Source organism: Zingiber officinale, chromosome 2A, assembly GCF_018446385.1.
Source record: "Zingiber officinale cultivar Zhangliang chromosome 2A, Zo_v1.1, whole genome shotgun sequence".
In the NCBI taxonomy this organism is placed as follows: Eukaryota; Viridiplantae; Streptophyta; class Magnoliopsida; order Zingiberales; family Zingiberaceae; genus Zingiber; species Zingiber officinale.
Genome location: NC_055988.1, coordinates 174,075,383 through 174,100,553, shown reverse-complemented (window position 1 = coordinate 174,100,553; position 25,171 = coordinate 174,075,383). Strand labels below are relative to the sequence as shown.

The 25,171-nt window shown below is 37.9% G+C and overlaps 3 protein-coding genes and 1 pseudogene across 13 annotated transcripts; 1 reads left to right on the top strand and 3 right to left on the bottom strand.

Annotated features, from left to right (window-relative positions):
- The first annotated feature begins 6,400 nt into the window (after window positions 1-6,400).
- LOC122043376 (protein CANDIDATE G-PROTEIN COUPLED RECEPTOR 2-like) lies at window positions 6,401-18,559 on the top strand. Of its 11 annotated transcripts, none has more exons than XR_006129495.1 (9): window positions 6,401-6,905; window positions 8,014-8,205; window positions 10,365-10,527; window positions 10,613-10,715; window positions 10,790-10,871; window positions 10,965-11,059; window positions 15,094-15,211; window positions 15,306-15,419; window positions 17,838-18,107. XR_006129495.1 is itself a non-coding variant. In XM_042603958.1 (7 exons), exons 1-6 carry the CDS (start codon window positions 6,612-6,614, stop codon window positions 11,040-11,042), a joined length of 912 nt encoding a protein of 303 aa, XP_042459892.1. In that variant the 5' UTR covers window positions 6,401-6,611; the 3' UTR covers window positions 11,043-11,059; window positions 18,541-18,559. The 11 variants fall into 11 exon arrangements, 5 of the variants coding, with proteins under 5 accessions (XP_042459892.1, XP_042459890.1, XP_042459891.1 ...); XR_006129497.1 differs by having other exon boundaries at window positions 15,306-15,423; XR_006129498.1 differs by lacking the exon at window positions 15,094-15,211 and having other exon boundaries at window positions 15,311-15,419.
- LOC122043379 (protein app1-like) lies at window positions 13,505-14,096 on the bottom strand. The gene has a single exon (XM_042603961.1). It carries the CDS (start codon window positions 14,039-14,041, stop codon window positions 13,646-13,648), a length of 396 nt encoding a protein of 131 aa, XP_042459895.1. The 5' UTR covers window positions 14,042-14,096; the 3' UTR covers window positions 13,505-13,645.
- A 442-nt stretch (window positions 18,560-19,001) lies between the features above and the next one.
- On the bottom strand, window positions 19,002-19,620 carry LOC122043377 (protein PELPK1-like). The gene has a single exon (XM_042603960.1). It carries the CDS (start codon window positions 19,569-19,571, stop codon window positions 19,170-19,172), a length of 402 nt encoding a protein of 133 aa, XP_042459894.1. The 5' UTR covers window positions 19,572-19,620; the 3' UTR covers window positions 19,002-19,169.
- Window positions 19,621-21,977: 2,357 nt separating this feature from the next.
- Window positions 21,978-23,801, bottom strand: LOC122044286 (annotated as a pseudogene).
- Between the last annotated feature and the right edge of the window lie 1,370 nt (window positions 23,802-25,171).

The window sequence follows — 25,171 nt, the reverse complement described above, 5'->3', positions numbered from 1 at the left end:
AAAGCCGGAGCGGAAGATTGCTCGGGGAGCAAGAGACGCAGCTAGCGCGAAGGTCGGCACGGGGTGCGACCGAGGGACGAAGTCTGCGGATGAGTACGCTGGTGGACGAGAAGGGACACGCGGTAATTCCGAGGGACGAGAAGCCGGAGGGAAGCACGCTCGAGAAGACCGGAAGATGGGTTCGGGTGAGCCCTATTCCGGATGTCAGAGATCACCCAAGCAAGCGGAGCCGGAGCAGAAAGACCCGGACCAGAGGCGAGCTGAACCGGAGAAGAGAGCACGGACCAAAAGTCAACTGGGTTGACTTTTGGCTCCGGGGCGCCCGGAGCTGTCCGGGGCGCCCGGAACCCTTCCGGGCGCCCGGAAGAGACTTTTTCACAGGATCGAGCTTTGACTCGATCCAACCGTTGGGGGATAAATTTTATCCCCCCAGGGCGCCCGGAACCCTTCCAGGCGCCCCGACCAAGGCTATAAATATAGCCTTGGTCCAGAAGCTTTTGAATAATCACGATCATTCTATTTCCAAACACTTGTATGCTTTAGTTGTAGTTAAGCTTCTATTTTCTGTGCCTAAACGCTGTAAGAGGCTTCTCCGCCTGAAGGAGTTTTTGAGCTTAATCTTCCTTGGATTAACAACCACATCAGTTGTAACCAAGTAAACATCTGGTGCCTCGTCTTTTTCTTTTATGCTCTTATTTATCTGCTTAATTCATTTTACAAGTGTTAGCTTAATCGTTCGAGGAAGGGTTGTCTGTTTTTAATTGACAGGTTATTTACCAACTCTTCTAACCGGCCCAACGGTCCTACAATTATAACCGGGGAGGTTGTTAATCCAAGGAATGAACCGCACTAGTATCTCCTTCAGGCGGAGAAGCCTCTTACAACAATGACGTACAAAAAATAGAAGCTAAAATAAAAATGGAAGCACACAAGTGTTGGTTTGCTAATTGCTTGAATGAATGGATAGCTTCTGGACCAAGGTTGTATTTATAACCTTGGTCGGGCGCTTGGATGGTTCCAGGCGCCTGGGAGGGGGATAAAATTTTATCGCCTTCGCAACGGATCATGTTTGACCATGATCCGGTCAAAATCCAGTTCTGGGCACCCGGAATCGCTCTAGGTGCCCAGACTGGTCCGGGCGCTCGGAATGGGTCCGGGCACCCCGACCACTAAAGTCAACCTAGTTGACTTTTGGTCTGGACCTTCTGCTCCGGTGCTGCTCGCCTCGGTCCGGGTCTTCCGCTTCGGATCCGCTCGCTTGGGTGATTTCAGCCAACCAAAATAAGGCTCACCCGAACCCAATTTCAACCTTCTTAAGAAACCTTCCGCTTTGGCTTCTCGTCCCTTGGAAACGCCGCGTGCCTCCTCGTCCACCCGCGTACTCTTCCGTAGCACCTCGTACCTCAGATGCACCGAGTCTGTTGACTCTCTCACGTGTCGTCCTTCTCTCTAGCTACGTCTTTTGCTTGACTTCCTGTGCTCCTAAGCTCATGCACACTTAGACACAAGGTTAAAACACCACATAACCTAACTTAACTTGTTAATCACTTTAAAACAACCTTGGGGTTCTAACACGAACAACACAGGAAAACACGAGTGATTTTACTTAGTTCGTAGCTTTCGGTGACTCCTACTCCAAGACCCAAGTCTAGCGGATCTATCGATGGGTAATCCACGAAAAACCTCTTCTGGTACCTCCGGAAGAGGGAATCAAGTACAGAGAAAGTTCAGAGAAGTGTAATAGACTACGCTTTCCATTTGTAGAATTTAATTACAACTAGAAATCTTGTTACCGACACTTTAGGAATTAATGTGAAAGCGCTCGTGTTAGAGTCGGTCTGCCTGTCACGATCAGAAGTCCTTGGAGTAATTGTCAGAAGCACAAACTTTGTAGGAGAGTCGTAGCAAGAGTCCGGAGCAATCAGAGCCTCAAATGGACGCGCAGTAGCCGGTATAAGTGTTGTTTTTGGTTGCTTGGTCGAGCCTGCCTTATATAGGCTGTGGAAGGCGCCTTCCATAGGCGTGGAAGGTGCCTTCAACTGGTCAAACTCTATCCCGAACGGCTCGACTCTTATCCTCGATGACATCCAAGTTTATCCTGCGGAAGACGCCTTCCATGTCGATGGAAGGCGCCTTCTATGGCCATGGAAGGCGCCTTGTATGAACAGTACAAAGACACCTTCTATCAAGCTTGAAGGCGCCTTCAGACACTGTTCATCCGAAGGCAAATGTGCTCCTTTGTCGTGCAAAACAACGTTAGTCCAATAAATAAAATAATAACCTGCAAGACAGATGTTAGTACACTAATAATGAGCAGTATTAATTAGTTCCTGTCCTCCCAAGACCGGGAACTAGTCAAGGTCTCAGGTTAGGGATTCCAAATAGACATAAACTAGACCGACGTCTATTGTCCCATCAATCAGGGCGCGTCCTCACCACTCTCCTCGAGTGACTTACCTTAACTTACTAGTTTGCCAGACATCGAGTCAGTCCGTCGACCTGTCTGACTTCATGCCAGCTATCCAGTCGGCCCATTGACCTAGCTGGACTTCTTGTCAGATACTTGATTAGCCCGTCGACCTATCTGAACTTTGTACCAGCTATCCGGTTGGTCCGTCGACCTAGTTAGATTTCGTACCAACTATCCGGTCGACCCGTTAACCTAGCTAGATTTCATACCAGCTATCCGATCGACCCGTTGACCTAGCTGGATTTCCTACACACTTAATCAAATGGTTAGATCACAATAAAACCTAACTTAGCTTACTTATCATTCATCAAAATCTGAGTTAGACCATTAGTGCAAAATTGCACCAACACAAGGCCCCAACCTATCAAGCCTAACGTTGGGCCTGATATGTTAGCATATCATGCCCAAAATAAGGCTGAGATGTTTCGTAATGTTCGATCACCTCTAAGGATCTTTAAATTAGTAATGGATATCACCGTTGGAGTTCTTGAAATACTATAAACTCATAAGACTTGAAATGTGTGCGATCAGAGATGTATAGGTCCATCAGTGGGTTTTGATCAAAACCCACTAATGGTCATACAATACTTGAATTTCTCTAAAATCACCTTCCCTATCAAGATTTGAGTTTGTAGAATCTATATATGGTGTCAAAACTTAGTTTTAACCAATAAAAATTAAAGTCTTGCTCCGTGCCAATTGGCACGGAACATGTGCACCTATTGGATTTCTTTAAATGCTCATTAAATTTACAACAACACCAAGCACCATCATTTTATTTTTTAGAGACAACTTAGATAGAGCTTATAGTGATATTGCACTACTATTAGCAATTTCTAATCACACGCTGTAGCCTTAAAACCCACTCTTGGACCTGGCCTATTGAATTTCTATACTTTTTGGCAATCCATAGTGAGTTTATAGTTTATAGAAGAGAGAGATGGTGTCAAGTTTTAGATTTGTGAAGCGAGAATTTGGAAGTGATCGACTGAACAAAGCGGCCAAGATCCCAACCTACAGGCCCAACGTTGGGCCTGGTATGTTTGTATATTAGGCCCAAAATTAGGCTGAGATGTTTCGTAACGTTTGATCACCTTTAAGGATATTTAAATTAGTAATGGATAACACCGTTGGAGTTCTTGAAATACTAGAAACTCATAAGACTTGAAATGGACGCGATCAGAGATGTGCAGGGCCATCAATGGGTTTTGGTCAAAATCCACCGATGGCCCTACGGTACATAGATTTCTCTAAAATCACCTTCCCTATCAAGGTTTGAGTTTGTAGAATCTATATATGGTGTCAAAACTTAGTTTTAACTAATAAAAATGAAGCTCTTGCTCCGTGCCAGTTGGCATGGAACATGTGCATCTATTGAATTTCTTTAAATGAACATCATTAAATTTAGAACAACACCAAGCACCACCATTTTATTTTTTAGTGACAACTTAGTTAGATGTTATAGCAATATTGCACTACTATTAGCAATTTTCAATCACACGCCATAGCCTTAAAACCTACTCTTGAACCTGGCCTATTAGAATTTCTATACTTTTTTACAATCCGTAGTGAGTTTATAGTTTATAGAAGGGAGAGATGGTGTCAAGTTTTAGATTTGTGGAGTAAGAATTTGGAAGTGATCGACTGAACAAAGAGGCCAAGGTCCCAACCTATCAGGCCCAACGTGGGCCTGATATGTTAGCATATCAGGCCCAACGTGAGCCTGATATGTTAGCATATCAGACCCAAAATTAGGTTGAGATGTTTCGTAATATTTGATCACCTCTAAGGATCTTTAAATTAGTAATGGATAACACCGTTAGAGTTCTTGGAATACTAGAAACTCATAAGACTTGAAATGGGTGTGATCAGAGATGTGTAGGTCCATCAATAAATTTTGGTCAAAACCCATATGAAGCTCTTGCTCCATGCCAGTTGTCATGGAACATGTGCACCTATTGAATTTCTATAAATGAACATCATTAAATTTACAACAACACCAAACACCACCATTTTATTTTTTAGTGACAACTTAGTTAGATATTATAGCAATATTGCACTACTATTAGCAATTTCCAATCACATGCCGTAGCCTTAAAACCTACTGTTGGACATGACCTACTGGAATTTCTATACTTTTTTGCAATCCGTAGTGAGTTTATAGTTTATAGAAGGGAGAGATGGTGTCAAGTTTTAGATTTATGGAGTATGAATTTAGAAGTGATCGACTGAACAAAGCGGTCAAGGTCCCAACCTATCAGACCCAACGTTGGAGTTAATATGTTAGCATATCAGACCCAACATGTGCCTGATATGTTAGTATATTAGGCCCAAAATTAGCTTGAGATGTTTCGTAACGTTTGATCACCTCTAAGGATCTTTAAATTAGTAATGAATAGCACCGTTGGAGTCCTTGGAATACTATAAACTCATAAGACTTGAAATGGGCACAATCAAAGATGTGTAGGTCCATCAGTGGGTTTTGGTCAAAACTCACTAATGTCCTTACGGTACTTGGATTTCTCTAAAATCACTTTCTCTATCAAGGTTTGAGTTTTGTAGAATCTATATATGGTGTCAAAACTTTGTTTTAACCAATAAAAATGAAGCTTTTGCTTTGTGCCAGTTGGCACGGAATATGTGCACCTGAATTGTATTATATTAGCAGCAACCAGTGTCCTATTATATTGTTCAAACAACTAACATAAATAAATATTAAGATTTCCAAACTATTTTATTTTAATAAACTACTACTTCATGCTTAAAATTCATAGTTATACATGAGAACCTAAAGGGTTGATAAGTTAAATCTCAATTTTGAAATATATTGACCAATATACCACGAGTATGCTGTATATCTTGTATGCCCAAGAAAATATTAAAGGGAGATTGTTTGATCATGGCTAAGTGTCGATAATGTAGACTAACACATCTTTGATGCCTTCCTTTCTTTGCGGATTTTTTAAAAAAACTATTAAAGTGACCTAACACGTTGTTCTAATGTAGTTTCTATCCAAACTGGTTCAGGCTTTGCAAATCCGATGGTTTCAAAGATGATTCCTTTGTGTGTAATTTAACAGCAGAGGATGAAACACCTAGCCCACTTCCTTTTGTTATTATGAAAGGAGAGAATTGACAGAAACCCTAAACTTCACGGCAGAGACTGAACCAGTGTGGATTTTCGTCGGAAGTTCTTGATGTCGCCTGACGGACACACGAAGACATTTATGTACTCTTTCGTTGGGGGGACAATCTCACAACTAAAAATGTGTGAACATTTTTTTGCAATCGAAGAGTTAGAAAAGTGTGAAGCTTGTACGCGTTGAGAGAAGGAGGGAGAAAGATATTGACATCATCACAATCCGAACCATCAATGAAAATTTTAAATCTAAATAATTCAAATGTGATTCGGATGCCTATAAAATAAGATAGCAAAAGATGATGTTAACGAGAGAGGTATAAAAGGACTTTCATATTTATTAATATACCTTTTGATAAGAGCTATGATATACTCAAGGAAAAATTTTAATAAAATATTCAAAGATAAACATATAAATTAATGGTCCTTCATTTTATTTTTTTATGAATTCCATTATTTCATGTGTTTATTTTTAAACATTTTATTAAGATTCTTAACTTGAGCCTATTATTTTTCTTTTGATAGACCCATAATTCTACCTACATCATCTTGGGTACAAAATCGTTCTCTTTTTCTTCCTTATTTTTTTTATTTTTACCTTTTCGCCTTTCATCCGCGTATCCGACTAAACAATATAAAAAAGATATAAAAGTAAACATCCCACGTGTTGATAGCTTCTAGGGCTGTCTTACGTGGGCACCACTCCTGCCGACCATCCAGGAGACGGGTAGGAAATCCAGATTGACACGTCGACACTCTCATCGAGTTCAGAGCATTTTGTTTTGCTGGTTTTCGTTTTCGTTTTCGTTTTCGTTGGGGAAGTAGAAGAAAAACGTGCTCGTTCCCCCGTTCTTTTCCGCTGCCGATTACAAGAAAGGATCCGGTATTAGGGTTTCCGATCCCTCCATTCTCCGCCACCTCTCCTCCCTCTAGCGACCATCTTCGATCCGCGGGTAGAGTAGAGGTCTCGGCGCTGATGTTCTCGCGCCCGGGTTCTTAGATATGAGAGCGCCGGAGCAACTGCTCGCTGAGATGTCCCTCACGGCCGCGTCGTCGGATCTTCCATTGGCCACCGTCCATATTCCCGCTGCCTCCCCCTCGTGGTTCGTGGGTTGCCATGGTCCTCCGTACAACCTCGCGTTGATCGTCCCCTCCGCTTTATTCGTCGCTTACCTCGGTTGGCTGGCGCGGAAGAGCTTCCTTAAGCTCACGTCCGGGCAGTCTCATCTGATGGTTTCCTACTATGCTCTCCTGTGGCTTGTCAGCCTCCTCAATCTCTTCTGGTGCCTAGTCCAGGTGCGGCCCCAATCGCGGCTGTTACTTCTGCCACATACTTGTTTTTTTTTTCCCTTTTATTCGGAATCAGCATGATCAGGTAAATGTCATTCTTTAACGTATTTTCCGTACTTTGTGTTTATGTATGACGGTTTTAAATATATACTAATATACTAACATGGATGCTTGTATTCAAAATTAGGACTAGGAACTTATTGATAATCAAATATATTTGAGGCCACCTAACTACATTAATTGGTTGATGAAACAAAACCCGCACTTTTTTCAGGTACCTTATTTAAGCATATTGTTTATCATGATTCGGTTGCTATAGCATTGGTGAAAGGAGAACTTTCAAATGGGCTGTGACTACAGTATGTCTGTCTGTGATTTTTTTCTTGAAAAGGAAATACAGTATGCTGGACTGTGATCTTTTGCCCATGTTGTGCCCTGGTTGGAAGAAATGAAAAGTTTCCAGATACTTAGGTTTATACAAGATTTCCATACAAGTCAACTATTGTTGCAGCAAGTTAGATAATGTAGGAATTTGATTCATAAGTATCCGAGACAGGATTAGGAATTGATTTTTTCAATGTTATGGAGTACAATTGGTCTGATTGCTTAATTATATTTGGGTTACATGACATGCCATGCTTAAGTCAATGTTGTTATCATAGCTTAATATGCTATTGAACATAGAGAGAGAATAATACATCACCATATGGGATATGCTATTCTTTATATTATTGATTTTTGCAGTAATCATAATATGTATTATCCACTGTTACATTTTCAATTTATTGATTGAACAATGAACAATCATAAAAAAGATACTAATTAGGCAGATGAAGTAAATTGGAAATTCCTGATAAAATTGATGGCCTCACTAAGAATCTAATTGAGATCTATCATACTTGAGACTCAAAAAGGAAAAGTATGTTATTATTGCGAAACAGCTGCTTTTATTTGTTAGGTTATTTTGCTGCAAATTGACTTCATCACTTGTTGTCTATTTCCAGTTATCACTTTTATCTGACAATCAACAAACATGTTTGTTCACCTCGGCCATTAGATATCATGTAACTAATGTTCACCATTATTTCATTTTTTTTTTTTCATTTGGAAGCAGGTGTGGCAGTGTACTGCTGCAAAGGAATCTGCATGGAATATGTTATCTTTGTTTACAGAAACTGGGATGTTGTTCATGGAAATAAGTTTGTTGGCGTTTCTGCTTCAAGGAAGTCATGCTGGTGGATTGGATGTTTTAACACGTACATTTGTTGTGTCTGGAGTAATTGTTGCCGCTGATACACTACTAAAGGTAATCAAATTTTCTATTCAGTAAGTTTGCTCTCTAGTGCTCATTTTCCAATCCCTCGACATAATAATTTTTAGGTAAAAACGCTCTGCTAGAATGTATTTTGACAAAGTTATTACTTCCATTTTTTGGATTACAGTATTTGCTTGGAAATGACTACTGATGGATCATTGTGTTAGCCAACAAATTTGATAGCAGAATTTGGGATATAAAAATTAAATCCATGACTTTATATGTACGATCTGTCAGGCTTTGAGATTTTTAGGGTGCGTTTGGTTTGTGCGTTTTTCATTTTCATTTTCTGAAAAACGCACGTTTCTGAAAATGGTGTTTGGTTTGCATTTTTCGTGTTTGTTTTCTAAAAAAATAGATAGCATTTTCTAGAAAAATAGAGAATGACAAAAAGTCATTTTCTGTTTTCTAAGAAACGCGCGTTTTCCATAAAATGAAAATGGAAAACGTGCAAACCAAACACACCCTTAGTATTCTTGAAAATGTAAAAAAAAAATCTCATCTTGATTAGGCAATGAATGCATAATCACAATTAACTAATCCAACTCTGCTCAAGGATGTCCAATTGGCATATCTATCGTGATCTTATAAATAAGGTTCAGGTTGTCTCATGAGCAAAACAACCTTAATACCAGGAGAAATACATAAAATATGTAAAGATGATGAAAATGAAGGAAACTATGTGTGAATCATGTATGCCATGATTGGTAGACATGAGGAAAAATGGAATATGAAATGCATGAAATTTCTAAAAATGCAATTTTTTAACATTATAGAATATTGCAAATGATAAGTAACATTGTCTTGTGCTAATTAACATGTTTTTACCGCTTACTTGTTCCTAAGATGAGGTTATTCATTTTATAAGTGATCAAACATAGGCTAGTAATGGATGGCCAAGCCTACTCTATAAAATCTTGTTGATGTGATGGCCAACTTCAGATAATTTCTGAGAATTCAAGTAAGGTTACAATGGCGGTTGGCTAACCGCCTAGTGCCTTGGTGGACGACATTAAAATATTATTAACATAGGTTTATGCATTCAAGGTTATAATTGTAAAATTTTAATCATATTTTGCAGTGCAAGAACACATGCAAAATTTACCAAACATATAAAAACAATAAAATTACTAAACACATGCAAAAATTAGCTGTTGTGGCATAAGAAGGGGTGTTGGGTTGGGAGCAGCTAATGTGGGGAATAAGAAGGGGAGGAAGATGGCCAAATATCTTCACCAGGAGGAGGGCTGTCAGTTCGGAAGCAGCAGAGTTGTTATGCTTACGTAGTTCATTGTGGCAGGGCTTTAGAAAAACGGTGGAGAAGATGAGAAGTTTTAGGCTTGGCTTATAAAGTGAATCAAATATTTCAAAATACCATTTTTTTCTTCCCACTAAACTGGATCATTGCCTGGGCATGCCGTGGTCCATGTACAATTCTCTTAAAAAACCTGCTTAACATGTCTGCTTATCTCCTAGGCAAAGTGGTCCGTGTACAATTCTGCCTAGTGGCCATCTACCCCGCTCTTTAAACCATGAATTCAACCAATTGGTGCCTTTGAGCAGATTTCTTCTATCGAGTCAAAGCCATTGTCTTATTCTTGTGGAATCTGCCTGCTTAATTTGAGATGGGTAGATCTCAAAATTGCATGCTTCCCTATTTGTTCTGTAGTGTACAGTGTGTTTATGCGCTTGTACTGTCTGCTTAAGTGCAAATGCTTGTAGTTGTGTTATATATTTATGTTTCTGAGACATGTATATGTCGTGTATAGTACTGCAAAAGCAATTTCACTTCACACAACTACTTGTGAAGCTTTTTTGTAATCATCTTGTATATGCCACAGATAAATTGGCCTTAGGTTGACTCAGAAGGATCATGTATCTGCCTACTACAATTCATTTTAGTCTCTAGCATTAGCTAAGACTGAAGAGAGTATTGATTTTGATCTGACTTCGTGATGCATGGAGGATCATGTTGGTTTGGTTGAACCACATCTGCTCTATGTTAGGTTCTTGAACTAAGTAAACAAGAGAATAATGTCCAGTGATCTTCAGTAGTAGTTTACTTAGTCATCCATAGGCCTTCATTATGATGCTTACATCACCAAATACAAAATAAAAAGAGAAAATTCTGACTGATCTTCTCTCTGCAGACTATCTACATATATGGCTTTGGGGTTCCTCTATTTGCAGACAGCAATAATAAAGAAAACCGTGCAAGATGGGGTTTGTGGATTGTCCACAAGCTGCTGCTCAGTGCAGTCTATGGCTTCATTTTCTTCATGCATCACTCAAAGTGGAGAGAAAGATTACCTGGTAATCCTAGTTTCCTTTTGGGGTTCTACCATAAACACGGTGTTGCTTCTTCACTGTCAGTTATTAATATTGTACACATTGGCAGCAAGACCATCATTCTACAACTATGTTTGTGCTATGCTGTTGCTGAATTCAATGTCCCTGTTCGGTTGCCTGCTTGCTTCAAATGGATCTGGATTTGGGATATGGTATTGATTATATCCTATTCAAAACCTTGTCTATTATTATATGTGATGCCAAATGCGACTTGTTTTTCTTGTAGGTTGTTCAATCTAACAACTGTATGCTACCACTCTCTTTATCTTCCACTTCTATATGTGGTCTTCCTTGCAGATTTTTTCCAGGTCTTTCTTTCACATTCCTTCTATTGCATCGATCTGAGCTGATTATTTTGGTAATTTTATATCTGGTATTATATTCTCCTTTTTGCTTTACAGGAAGAAGATATGCGCTTGGAGAATGTATACTACTCTGAAATGAAGGATGCCGGTTTCTTTGATGATGATTGGGATTAAATACATCAGACAAATAGGTTCTATGCCCACTCACTCTACTTTTGTAAATTTCTCGGTTAGCATAATGCAAAACCCAAAACTTCATAAGTTTAAGCATTTGTAACATTTAACATTCCAATATTATCTTCCTAAAACTGTTGTCCTTTTTTTAATTTTCTTGTTCTCCTTTTCTACTTCTCTATTATTCTTTCAAGGTAGGTAGCCAAGCTAGCAAGTAGAGAGTATGTGGGAAAGTTCTCTTTGTTTTAAGTTGCTTTTGTTATTTTAATAGTAAAGTAAATGGACATGTAAAGTTTTACCAATATAATATTGATATATCAATTATTTATTACTACATAACATAAAATTAATACACAAATCATAGAACACATGAATAAAACCATCACCTAATAATCATTACCACCATGACTACAATCATACTCACATTACCCAGTAGACTCTGGAATAGTGTCAAGGCATACACACACATCAAACACAAAGTGTCTCTAAATCATGGAGCTGCTGCAGGAGGTGGAGTGAGGAGGGAATGGAAGGGATGGTTGGAATGGATGGGATGGTCGGAATTGAAGGAATGGGAGGCTATGAAACTTGGGGTATGGCTCGAATAATGGGAGCTGGCAGTGGCACTCCTGCAGTTGGTATTACTGGAACAGTGGGCGTTGGAATAGTAGGAGGCACCAGTGGCATTGATGGATCTGAAACTTGTGGAAGTGTTGGCACTGTTATATTGGGGGTGTTGAAAGTTGTGGGAAGGCCGACATTGGTGGCACTGCTGGAAGCATTGGCATAGGCAAGGTATTGTGTCAAGGAGATTCTGAGCTGTGTGGCAGGGCCCAAGGTTAGAGATCAGAATTGCCATGGAAAAGAGGCCAAAAAGGGAAGCCATGAACAAAAAAAGGTAAGTCGAGTAGATCTTGAGATGGCCTAGATAAGAGCTAAGTGTGTGGTGTGCGGGTGAAGCAAAGTGATTGTGTTTATATAGAGAAGGAAAGATGGAGAGGTTGCAAGGGTAGAGATTGTTGGTTGGCTTCCAAAATGAGTCGTGTAATCACATAGCATGGCTCTTAAATGGGTGTATATTTGGGAGTTTGAAAAATGACATGTTTGAAGCAAGGTTTGGTCAAATTAACTTAACATCATATTACAATTTCATGGGAGGTCAATGGAGGCTATTGACTGATTGATTACAGGTAGTTCTAATGGTCACCTACATTGTTGTTCTTCAATTAACCGTGCTTTAAGTTGGATCATATATTATGGTTAGGGAAATTACTGAACCTTAAACAGACTCAAGTTTACTTTGTTTTTCTTTGATTCCTTTATGGTTTGTTTACATGGGGCTAGACAGTGAGAATCTGCAGGAAAATTGTTGAATCTGGACCTGGAGAGCTAGTAGAGCTTGAAGCTGCCAGAGAAAAAACTGGCGGTAACCTTGGTGTTGCATAGGACAATGCTCATAGGCCTCCGAGAAGGTGGTTACTTCTCTTGCTGGGTGTCACCTGCTGTCTTGTGGAATGAGAAAAAAAAGATCAAGATGTTGATGTTTTTACTGATGAAGGTAGAGTTATCTTTGGCAATTTCATCAGTTAAAGATTCACTCGAGTAAACAAAGAAGGGAGTAGATTCTCAGCTCCTTCATTATCTGTGAGCAAACAACATCTATGAAGACCAAATCACTCTTCATTAGCTGCAATTTCATATCTTCATAGATTCCAATGTATTTGATTTCTAGCGGTAAAGAGGAGAGAATGAAATTCTCCATTTTTATTAAATATCAATATTTATTCATCAATTATAAAGTCAAATTCCGTTGGTTAGGTGGGCAAGTCAACAAGGATTGACTAGTCAATAAGTTGTAAGAGCACAAATGGGTCAATTAGACTACACAAGTTAGATGAGTTAGGCAAGCCAAATGGGTCAGATGGCCTGATGCATGCTCATTTGTTTATGCAGCCTATGTGGTGGAGCATTTTTTGTCTCGTTTGAATGGGAACAATTGCTAGCTATTGAAGAATCTTTTTGCTTTGCTTGGTGATGTCCATGGCGGCATCAGACTCACCATTTAGTAGCTGTATGGTGGTCAAAATTTCGTATCCATATAGAATTTAGTAGGGTGTAAATGAAGTTACATGCAGTGGGTAAACTTGAATAATGAGTTCAGGCAGTGATGGACTCCAACATTTACAACATGAATGAAGCTCCAACTGCTCGAACAAACCATGGATAGGAGATACCATCTGAACAAGCTACGAGTAGTTTTCATGGAGCTAAGTAGGTGAAAGTCGTGATTAAATCTATTTGCATTCTGTAGTTATTCTATTTCTTTGTCAATTTCATTCCACCAAATATAACATTATGATTAGCATGATGACACATTTATAAACTATGCAGCATCAACCTCATCGATCAACTCTCTCATTTGCTAGTAAAAAAAAAATGAATGTAAAAGTACAATCATAACATAAATATCAACTTATTTAAGTATTATTGCATAATGCAGATTAGTACACGAAGTCGACATAGTAATGACTAGATTCGTACTCAAAGGCATACTGTAATAGACTAAAAGACACTGCATATATTAAGCTCAAAGTCCCAATGAATCATGGAGCTGCTGCAGGAGGTGGAGTGCTGAGGAAGGGAATGGAAGGGGTGGTCAGAATCGAAGGAACAGGAGGCAGCGAAACTTTGGGTATGGCTGGAATAATGGGAGCCGACAGTGGCACTCCTGCTGTTGGCATTGCTGGAATGGTGGGCATCGGAATAGTTGGCACCCCCGGCACTGAAACTTGTGGAACTGTTGGCATCGTGGGCATTGGTATCGTAGTGGGAGGTACCGGTGGCACTGCTGGAAGCATTGGCATAGGCAAAGTTGGGACCGCCGATACAACAGGGGGTGCAGCAGCAGGTGTTGTATCAAGTAGATGCCGAGCTGTGTAGCAGGGCCCGAGGTTTGCTACCATAATTGCCATGGCAAAGAGGCTGAAAAAGGAAGCCATGAACGAGAGTCACGTAAACCTTAGATGATCTAAAGAAGAGGTAAGACAGTGAGTTGATGAGAGGGTTAAGCAAAGTCATAGTGTTTATATAGAGGGAAGGATTGATGGAGAGGTTGCTAAAAGTAGAGATTGTTGGTTGTCTTCCAAAATGAGCTGTGCAAATACAAGGCGTGGTTTGGTAGGAATGAGTGAAATTTGAACGGAGGTCAACAATGGATACTCATTGTTTACAAGTAGTTCAAAAGGTCACCTACATTGCCATTTGTCCTTCATTGAAACCTGGACTAGGTCTTGGATGGTTTGAAGTTACAGCATTCAAGTAATCTGAAATTATCACTCATATTTTGTTTGTTCTACTTTTTTTTTTATTGCTTTTTAAGTAGGGCAGAGTTAATGAAATAGAATGGGTCACTCCATTTCGTCTCTTGCTTGAATGAACTGATCTAATCATTTTAGTAGGATTATGTAGGGTTGTAAATAAGCCAAGCCGAGTTAAATTTTATGATGTTCAAGCTTATTTGATAAAGTAACCAAGTCAAGTCGAGCTTAAAATGAACCAAGTCATTGAAATAGTTGTTCAAGCTTTTTTTTTTTCCTTAGTTCAAGCAAATGAAATCGATCTCTCAATTCAAACTTGTTTGATTGATCGAAACTTTTATATTTTTAAGTTTGTTTAATTAGTTATTGAGCTTGATAATACAGATTTATTTATTAATATTTTTTTTTTTATTGATTTACCATACAAATAGTTGACAATCTTTATTCTTTTTTTATTAATATTCATTAGCTGCAATTTCATATCTACATAGATTCCAATGTATTTGATTTCTAGTGGTAAAGAGGAGAGAATGAAATTCTCCATTTTTATTAAATATCAATATTTATTCATCAATTATAAAGTCAAATTCCATTGGTTAGGTGGGCAAGTCGACAAGGATTGACTAGTCAATAAGTTGTAAGAGCGCAAATGGGTCAATTAGACTAGACAAGTTTGATGAGTTAGGCAAGCCAAATGGGTCAGATGCCTAATGCATGCTCATTTGTTTATGCAGCCTTTGTGGTTGAGCATTCTTTGTCTCGGTTTGAATGTGACAATTGCTAGCTATTGAAGAATCTTGTTGCTTTGCTTGGCGATGCCCATGGCGGCATCAGGCTCACCATTTAGTAGCTGTATGGTGGTCAAAATTTCGTATCCATATAGAACTTAGTAGGGGAAGTTACAATGCAGAGGGTAAACTTGAATAATGGAACTTTCTTTTATCAGTTCAGGCAGTGATGGATTCCAACATTTACAACATGAATGAAGCTCAACTGCTCGAACAAACCATGGATAGGAGATACCATCTGAACAAGCTACGAGTAGTTTTCATGGAGCTAAGTAGGTGAAAGTCGTGATTAAATCTATTTGCATTCTGTAGTTATTCTATTTCTTTGTCAACTTCATTCCTGAACCAAATATAACATTATGATTAGCAGGATGACACATTTATAAACTATGCAGCATCAACCTCATTGATCAACTCTCTCATTTGCTAGTAAAAAAAATGAATGTAAAAGTACAATCATAACATAAATATCAACTTATTTAAGTATTATTGCATAATGCAGATTAGTACACGAAGTCGACATAGTAATGACTAGATCGTACACAAAGGCATACTGTAATAGTCTAAAAGACACTGCATACATTAAGCTCAAAGTCCCTATGAATCATGGAGATGCTGCAGGAGGTGGAGTGCTGAGGAAGGGAATGGAAGGGGTGATCGGAATCGAAGGAATAGGAGGCAGTGAAACTTTGGGTATGGCTGGAATAATGGGAGCCGACAGTGGCACTCCTGCTGTTGGTATTGCTGGAATGGTGGGCATCGGAATAGTTGGCACCCCCGGCACTGAAACTTGTGGAACAGTTGGCATCGTGGGCATTGGTATCGTAGTGGCAGGTACTGGTGGCACTGCTGGAAGCGTTGGCATAGGCAAAGTTGGGACCGCCGATACAACAGGGGGTGCAGCAGCAGGTGTTGTATCAAGTAGATGCCGAGCCGTGTAGCAGGGCCCAAGGTTTGCTACCATAATTGCCATGGCAAAGAGGCTGAAAAAGGAAGCCATGAACGAGAGTCACGTAAAGTAGTTTAGATCCTTAGATAATCTAAAGAAGAGGTAAGACAGTGAGTTGATGACAGGGTTAAGCAAAGTCATAGTGTTTATATAGAGGGAAGGATTGATGGAGAGGTTGCTAAAAGTAGAGATTGTTGGTCGTCTTCCAAAATGAGCTGTGCAATTACAAGGCGTGGCTTGGTAGGAATGAGTGAAATTTGAACGGAGGTCAACAATGGATATTCATTGTTTACAAGTAGTTCAAAAGGTCACCTACATTGCCATTTGTCCTTCATTGAAACCTGGGTAAGGTCTTGGATGGTTTGAAGTTACAGCATTCAAGTAAATCTGAAATTATCACTCATATTTTGTTTGTTCTACTTTTTTTTTTTAATTGCTTTTTAAGTAGGGCAGAGTTAATGAAATAGAATGGGTCATTCCATTTCGTTCTCTTGCTTGAATGAGCCAATCCAATAATTTTAGTAGGATTATGTAGGGTTGTAAACAAGCCAAGCCACAAATTTTATGATGTTTAAGTTTATTTAATAAGGTAACCGAATCAAATTGAGCTTAAAATGAATCAAGTTATTGAAATAGTTGTTCAAACTTTTTTTTCCTTAGCGCAAACAAATGAAATCTATCTCTCAATTCAAACTTGCTTGATTGATCGAAACTTTTATATTTTAAAGCTTGTTTAATTAGATATTGAGCTTGATAATACAAATTTATTTATTAATTTTTTTTGTTGATTTACCATATAAATAATTGACAATCTTTATTTATTTTTGATAATCTAGGTATTCCGTTCTTAACGAGCTATATATATATATATATATATATATATATATATATTCAAATTTGTTTATTTAATTATAAACAAGTTCTTATCAAGTTAAACACTAAGCTTGCTCACGAATATTTGGTACAACCCTAGGATTACGATTTGATTTGATGGACTCGTAGAGGAGGGAACATACTATCTCTTAGTCAAATACTAATATTGGTTCAATTTGAAGTCTTAAGATTTAGTTAGAAGATGCGCTACTTGGCCATTCTTGACCATTCTTGACTATTAGGGTAGGCCAACTTGCTAAGATGAGTGAATATGTTGAAGGAGATTAAAGGGCGTCTATCGGACAACACAAGTCAGATGAGTTGGATTGTGGGATTTTGTTGCTTGGCAGTATCCATGGTAACTCACGATTGTTATATTTAGTGGATCTGGCAAAGATGCAGTTTTAGTGAAGACTAAGTTGAGTTAGGGGCTTGACATCCATCACGGGACGCTAGTACCCTAGTTAGACCTTATTGGTTAATAATTCTGTGTAGTCTAGTAAAGTTAGATAATAACGTTTGTGGATTAGCTCGTGCAAGGTGCTTCCCAGATCTGGCTACTCGAACGACTGTGAACAGATGTCAGTTCGGATAAGCTACAAACTGTTTATTCATCCAAGTATAAGATAGGCTGACAACACATCACAAACTGCACAACATCGACTCCAATTAACTATTTGCGAACTAGTGAAGAAACATTCTCTTTTATTTAGAATTAGATTTTACAAATGTAAAGTTATAATCATTTTTATTACACAAAGCTATGCCATTACACAAACACAAGTAATATCTACCACAAACTGGAATGATACTAAAGTGCACTGCATATGTCAAGCTCGAAATCTCTCTGAATCATGAGCTGCTGCAGGTGGAGCACCAAGGGAATGGAAGGGATGGCCAGAATTGAAGGAATGGAAGGCAGTGGAACTTTGCGAATGACTGGGATAAAGGGGGCAAAAGACGACACTCCTGCTGCTGGCATTGTTGGAATAGTCACCACGACATGTGGAACAGTTTGTACTACTGGCATTGGTATCGGTGGCACTGAGACAGCAGGAGCGGCAGTTGGTGTTATGTCAAGGAGATGCCTAGCCGCGTGGCAGGGTCTGAGGTTAGCTATCAGAAGTGCCATGGTAAAGAGGCTGAAAAAAGGAAGCCATGGATCCCAAGACAGCGAGCAATGTGATGGTATTTAGATCGAGAGAAAGGTTGATGGAGAGGTTGCGAGGTTAGAGATTGTTGGTTGGCTTCCAAGATGAATTGTGTAATTGCAGATGGGGGTTTGGTAGGAAAGTTTGTAGATTTGAAATGGCATGTTTGACGAAATGGTTGGTCAAATTAGCTTAACATTGTATCTGAGTTTAAGGAGGTTAAAAATAACATCGATCAATAACAAGTAGTTCAGAAGGTCATCTACATTCTCATTTTGTCCATTAGAATCTGAACCAGACATTTGTCCTTCATTAGAATCTGAATCAGACTCGAATTGTGTTTGATTTAGTCAGTGTTTTCTTGTTTGTCTGTATTGTTTGTCACTCAACTAATTGTAAGAATTTGAATGTCTATTTCAGAATATTTTCTTTCCATCTCGATAAAGTTGATCAAATAGGCGAGTCGGGTTGGACAATAGGACTGTTCGCTCGAGTTGTACATATGAGCCAAAAGGGATGGGCGAGCTGAAATGACTAAAAGGTTTGGGGGGCATTGAGACGACAATTATGTGAACAAAAGATTATTGGCTGAAGTAGAATACTTTCAGCCCTCTATTGTTACTCTTTTTAAAGGTGGGTTAGACTGTTCAATCATACTAGTTCAACCAGAAGAAATAAAAATCCGATCGAGTTTCATATTCAAATTCTAGAATTCAATAAAATAAGATAGGCGAACCGGACAAAGCTAGAAAGGTGAATCAAATGGATTGAGTGAGAGGACAAGCTGACTCGTGTTGCTTGTTTCATGCTTTCTACTCGCTTAGCTAATCTTTTCGATCGAATAGATATTGATGTAGAATAATATTTAGGGAGAAATAATATTACGGTCAAATGTAAACTGATTGGTATTTATTCTTATGCAATACAAGTAAGTAAGATACATGAACAAGACTTCACAATGTCGGTCACAATCCTACCGACAATGTAAACACTTGTAAAACACTAGTGAAGATACATAATATGCTCGAAGTAGCTCGCTTGATAGGATGTCATGGGGCTGTGGTAGTCGCCGGTGGTGGGGTGAGTAGCGGAATGGAAGGGATTGTTGGAATGGTTGGCACCGGTTGTGCTGGTGTCTGTAGTTGAGGGACTGTCGGCATCAATGGCGTTGGAATCGTTGGCATCGGTTGTGCTGGTGTCTGTAGTTGAGGGATTGTCGGCATCAATGGCGTTGGAATGGTTGGCATTGCCGGCATCGGAGGTCCTGAGGCTTGAGGCATTGGTGGCATAGATAGTTGTGGAATGGCCGGCACAGGTGGCACTGCTGGAAGTGTCGGTATGGCTGAGACAGAGGGTGCAGCCGCCGTGTCGAGGAGACGCCGAGCCGCATAGCATCCACCAAAGTTGGCGATCAAAATTGCCATGGCAAAGAGGCAAAACCGGAAAGCCATGGAGTAGTTGAAGGGAGTTGAGGTTGTGCGCTTGATAAGAAGTGGGACAATTGAGGAGATTTATAGGAGAAATTTATGCGGTAGAAATTGTTGGTTGGCTTCCCAAATGAGTTAACTATGAATTCTATCGATCGCCAGGTTTGGTTCGAAAATTAGAGAGCTATTTTAATATAAAAAAGGTTTTAGTTTGCTAGTTAGTTCACCTTCTCCACGTCATGACCCTAAACTCATTTGCAACTAAGGCTACATTTGGTAGGGTGTAATCTGTCTTATAATGTAATCAGAATTACATTACAAGACTGATTATTTTGTTTATTTTAACTTTAAATCTGTAATGTAATGTAATCTCGATTACAATAGATAGTGAAGTTTTGTAATCTGGATTACAAAGCAAATATTATGTAATTTGATTACATTACGAGGTCACTATTTAACCAAAAATTGAATACCGAATATATCCCTAGTCAACTTACCGGCCGTCGTCCGCTCACCGGCCGCCGCTGCCGCCGGTCGTAACTGTGTTGATACTCGAGTGATAGATGCATCACAAGAGAAATTCAAATCCCATGTGATTCATTTCCTTAGTAAATAAGTTCTTCCTGTCCAGAAGATCACTCAGTACTGTAATATCTTCTACAAGACCTTGAGAAGTACTGTAATTGATGGATTGATAGGGGGTGTTATGGACGAGTATAATTACCTTTTGTCAACTTGAGAAGTACTATAATTTATCTTCCTTCTACGAGACCTTAAGACGAACAATAGAGGATCATAATTTATCTCTCTTTCACAAGATAAGGGGCAAATAATGAAGGTAAGTGTTATCACCCATTGCATCACAAAGAAAAGCACTGAATCGATGAAACACGTGGTGATTCATAATAAGTGCCACAACTTTTAAACACAACTCATAATTTAAATATTTCTTTCTTTACACTTAAATCCATTTAACTAATTCTAGATAATTTAATATTTTATACATATATAATAAAATTTATATTAATTTATATTGATACAATACTATTTAAATTATCACTCATATATGAATTAACTCAAAATGCTCATGTTGATTTTTTTTTAATTTATATTTTTGGTTATATCTTTTATTTTAAAATTATTAGCCTACCTAATGAGTTAATTTTGAAATCAACTTGCAATTTAATTCTAAAACCATTTTCTATGAGCCATACTATTAAAATGTGAATATCTTCGAAATAATTGTATTTCTCAAATAGAAATGAGCTTATACAAAATTCGATACAAATCAAGTTCATAGTATAATAGATGATAAATCTTTGAAAATCAAACTCATACAAGGAAGAGTATAATTGAATATGCGAGGGCGAAATTCATAGGAAAATTTGAATTTACAAGGATAAATTAAATTTTATAGATAAAATGTTTAATAATTAGACAAAATTCTATATAAAATTATTATCAATAAATCATTTTTTATTAGAAATGTAAAAAAACATGGATCGTCACACCAACTCAACTTTAGAATCATGTGAGTTGACACTATAATAAAAATAATAATAAAAGTCGATATTATAAATATTAAAATATAACAAAGTTTCTAAAGATGAATTAATAGCGAATTTTATGCACGTACTAATCTTCATTTGTGTGATAGTTTTGAATTTTTTTTTGTTAAAAAGTAAAATATTTATTTCTTACATCTGTCTTGAATTAACTGCATAAGTTATATTTGATAATGTATTTTTTTTATAAAAAAAACATATCTTAAAATATTCATGCTCTTAATTTCTTTTCTTTAATTAAGATATTTAAATAAAAATGTGCAAAAACAAGTTGCAGGAACTTCAATTGATGACACAAACTATATTTCACTTGATGTGGTAAAAAGACGAATACTTTAGTTCTCAATATTTCTATCAATTCGTCTCAATCAATATAGGAGATAAATTATATATAGATGATTATTAGTGTTTGAAATAATGATTAACTCATAAAAGAGGTATTTACCAAATTATATTTCACTAAATTATGATGATAAAAAGTGAATATGCTCGCTCCCAGCGTCCCTGTCAATCCATCCTAGAGCCAACACGAAAACATAAATCACAGACAGCTACTAACTTTTGCAATAGTGATTAACACATAAGGAAGATATTTACCTCGACTTTGTCGAGATTTGAACTTCAGATCTCATGATGACAACACCTTATACGCTAGCCACTAAATTATACTGAGAAAAGATATTTCACTAGATTATGTAGAAGGGGAAGGGGGAGAGAGTACTAAGGGCATACAAAATTACATTTTTTTTGTCTCCATTTCCTCTCCCTCCTTTCCCTAGTAGCTTTCACTCGAGTAAAATCAAGTTTAAGGTCGAGAAGATGGCCAAAACATTGTGGACTTGATAAAATGAAAGCAATAAGATGCTTACCCTTTAAGATAAATCTTGATTATATTCATTGTTTGCAACAATTGCAGAATGTTGCGGGTGATAGCCCCACTGCCCTTGCAGAAATGGGGAGGGCGACTTCCGTTCTTCTTGCGGCCTCCATAAATTTTCTGAAAATCACCTACTGAATGCCCTGCCTCAAATAGATCTTCCTCGCCATTGAAGCTGCAACAATGGATAAAAATAGACATTAAGTATATAAGAAAGTGAATTAGTCTTTCTGGTGTGATATTTCTTACCAGCTCTGATATAAAACCAATCAGGATCATACGGTGCGAGTTCTTTGAATCTCCCGGTCTTTATTATGTCTGCCCATTCGGAAGCTCTAGCTATCAATAAACAGAGTAAGAAAATGTAATCAACAGAAAAAGTAAGAGTGTATCCCAGAGTAAAGAACTAAAATAGTAATAACAATAACAAAATCTTATCCTAATAGGAGGGATCAGATATATGAATCTTTTTATGTTATTGAACTTTATCTTTTACTATATCATCATCTATACTTAAATAAATTTTATTATTACTAACCAAGTCTTTTTCCGTCTTCCTTTGATATATGTATTTGTCATAGTTTCACATTACCTAACTAGAACATTTATTAGTCGTCTAAGTACATACCCGTACCATCTTAAATATATTTCTCGGAGTTTTTTTCTCAATAGATGTAACTCTGACGGTCTCTCTAATGTTCTCTTTTCTTATTTTGTCCATCTTTGTATGTCCACATATTTACCTTAATATCTTCATCTCTGCAACTTCGATTCCCCTCTGTAAAAATTAAGAAAAATAAAAAACTAGCCATATTATTGAATCTAAAATTGATCATCGGAAATACAGAGTATAAGGTCTTTATATAGTTTAGTTAAAAAATCCTAAACTCTAAATATAAAAGGAAAAAGACCAAATTTCCCTAAAAGATATAAACAAATAAATATATATAATCTAACATCCTCTCTCAAACTCATCATGCTACAGCTAAAAGCATTAAGAGTTTGTCAGATAAGAAACGAAAGCGCGAAGCAGAATGTAACTTGGTAAACATATCAATAATCTATAGCTTTGAAAGAACAAAAGGCAATGTGATGGTGTCAATCTAAAGATGGTGACGAGTAACATGACAATCAATTTCAATATGTTTCGCCCGCTCATGAAAAACTGAATTACATATACTTCGAATAATACACTGATTATCATAATATAATAGAGTAGGTTGATGAAGAGAAATACTCATATCCCCAAGCAACCAATGCAACTAAACTATCTCACAAGTAGTTGAGGTCATTGCACGATACTCAGCTTCTGTGGAAGATCTAGAAATAACATCTTGCTTCTTACTCTTCCAAGAAATGAGAGAATCATCAAAAAAACACAGAAGCCAGTGGTAGATTTATGATTCGTACGATCACCAGCCTAATCAACATTAGAGTATACACGCAGTTCAAGAGATGAACTCAAAGGAAATAAAAGACTTTGAAATTGAGTGCCCCGAAGATATCTGAGAATACGAAGAACAACAACCCAATGAACTGTAGTTGGTGCCGCAACAAATTAACTAACCACATGAACAACATACGCAATATCTGGACGAGTCATAGTGAGATAAACCAAGCTTCCATCAATAGTTTTGTACAAACTAGGATCCGACAAAGGTGAGCCATTAGATAGAGAATATCGAGCATTAGTCTTAATAGGAGTATCAATAACTCTATTATCAGTAAGACGAGTACGCTCAACAGATCAGATATATATTTTGACTGGGATCAAAGATAACCTTTCGGGGAATAAGCAACCTCAATGCCCATAAAGTAGCGTAGTATACCCAAGTCTTTCATAGCAAAACGATGAGCCAACTCAGACTTCAGGTAAGTAATTCCATCAGAATCATCACTAGTAATAATCATGTCATCAACATATAATGATAAAAGAATACGACCTGCACTCGTACATCTAACAAACAATGCTGAATCATAATTACTAGGATAAAATCCAAGCGAAGTAATCACTATAGAGAACTTCTCAAACCAAACACGAGGTGCTTGTTTGAGACCATAAAATGCTTTACGAAGCTTGCAACTTCACCAAGTTGGTGTGAAATACTAGGAGGATGTGTCATATAAACTTCTTCATGAAGATCACCATTTAGAAATGCATTCTTGACATTCATATAAGATATTCTCTATCGAAGAATAGAAGCAACAACAATCAGAGTACAACAGGAGCAAATGTTTCCTTATAATCCATGTCATACTCCTGAGAATAACCTTTAGCAACAAGACGAGCTTTGTATCGCTCAATAGATCCATCAGATTTAGTTTTGATCTTATATATCCAACGAAAATTAATAGTGTGTTTTCCTGATGACGACGGAACCAAATCCCATGTATGAGTTTGATGCAAAGTAGTTAGTTCCTCAGTCATAGCACTCTGCCATACAAACAACTTCTCTATGGGATATATGCTCAGAAAGACAATGAATAGATGCAACAAATCAAGTAAAAGAATAAGAATAACAAAAGTAAGCAAAATTTGGCAGTTTAGTAGACTTACGAACACTAGTGGATTGACGACGGTGGAGAGAAGGATCAACCGCAACCTCAGAAGATGACCGAGTAGTGGCACAAGGAGGAGCATATGAAGTGAATATCTCAGGAACCAAAGTACAAGATTTAGTTGAGCTACCAGTAGGAGTTGTGGGTGAAACTTCCTCAGTGTCGGTATTGAAAGGATCAATACAAAGTATATCTGACTTTGTCATATTATGTGAACTAGCTTGAATAAAAAAGAATGGAATATGCTCAAGAAACATAACATGATGAAAGACATACAATTTTTGACTAACGGGATCAAAGCAACGATATCCTTTTTGAGTAATACCATAACCCAAAAAGACACAAAGTGCAGACCGAGAGGCTAATTTATTACGCTCAACATGTAAACGAAGGACAAATCAAGTACAACCAAAAACACGCAAAGAGAAAAACAGAGGAGCATGCCCATACAATTTTTCAAAAGGTGACAAGCCTAAATTATATGAGGTTGGAATTCTATTAATCACGTGAGAAGTGGTAAGGATTGCTTCCCCCCAAAAGGTACTAAGAACACTGGCAGACAATAAAAATAAATGGACTGTTTCAACAAGATGCTTATATTTTCGTTCAACAACATCATTCTG

Excerpts from the sequence above, each read along its gene's own strand:
- LOC122043376 (XM_042603958.1), top strand. The coding sequence starts at position 6,612 with ATGAGAGCGCCGGAGCAACTGCTCGCTGAGATGTCCCTCACGGCCGCG. Across the intron at positions 6,906-8,013 it reads TCTTCTGGTGCCTAGTCCAG|GTGTGGCAGTGTACTGCTGC; the intron begins GTGCGGCCCCAA and ends ATTTGGAAGCAG. Across the intron at positions 10,872-10,964 it reads TCCTTGCAGATTTTTTCCAG|GAAGAAGATATGCGCTTGGA; the intron begins GTCTTTCTTTCA and ends TTTGCTTTACAG.
- LOC122043379 (XM_042603961.1), bottom strand. The coding sequence starts at position 14,041 with ATGGCTTCCTTTTTCAGCCTCTTTGCCATGGCAATTATGGTAGCAAAC.
- LOC122043377 (XM_042603960.1), bottom strand. The coding sequence starts at position 19,571 with ATGGCTTTCCGGTTTTGCCTCTTTGCCATGGCAATTTTGATCGCCAAC.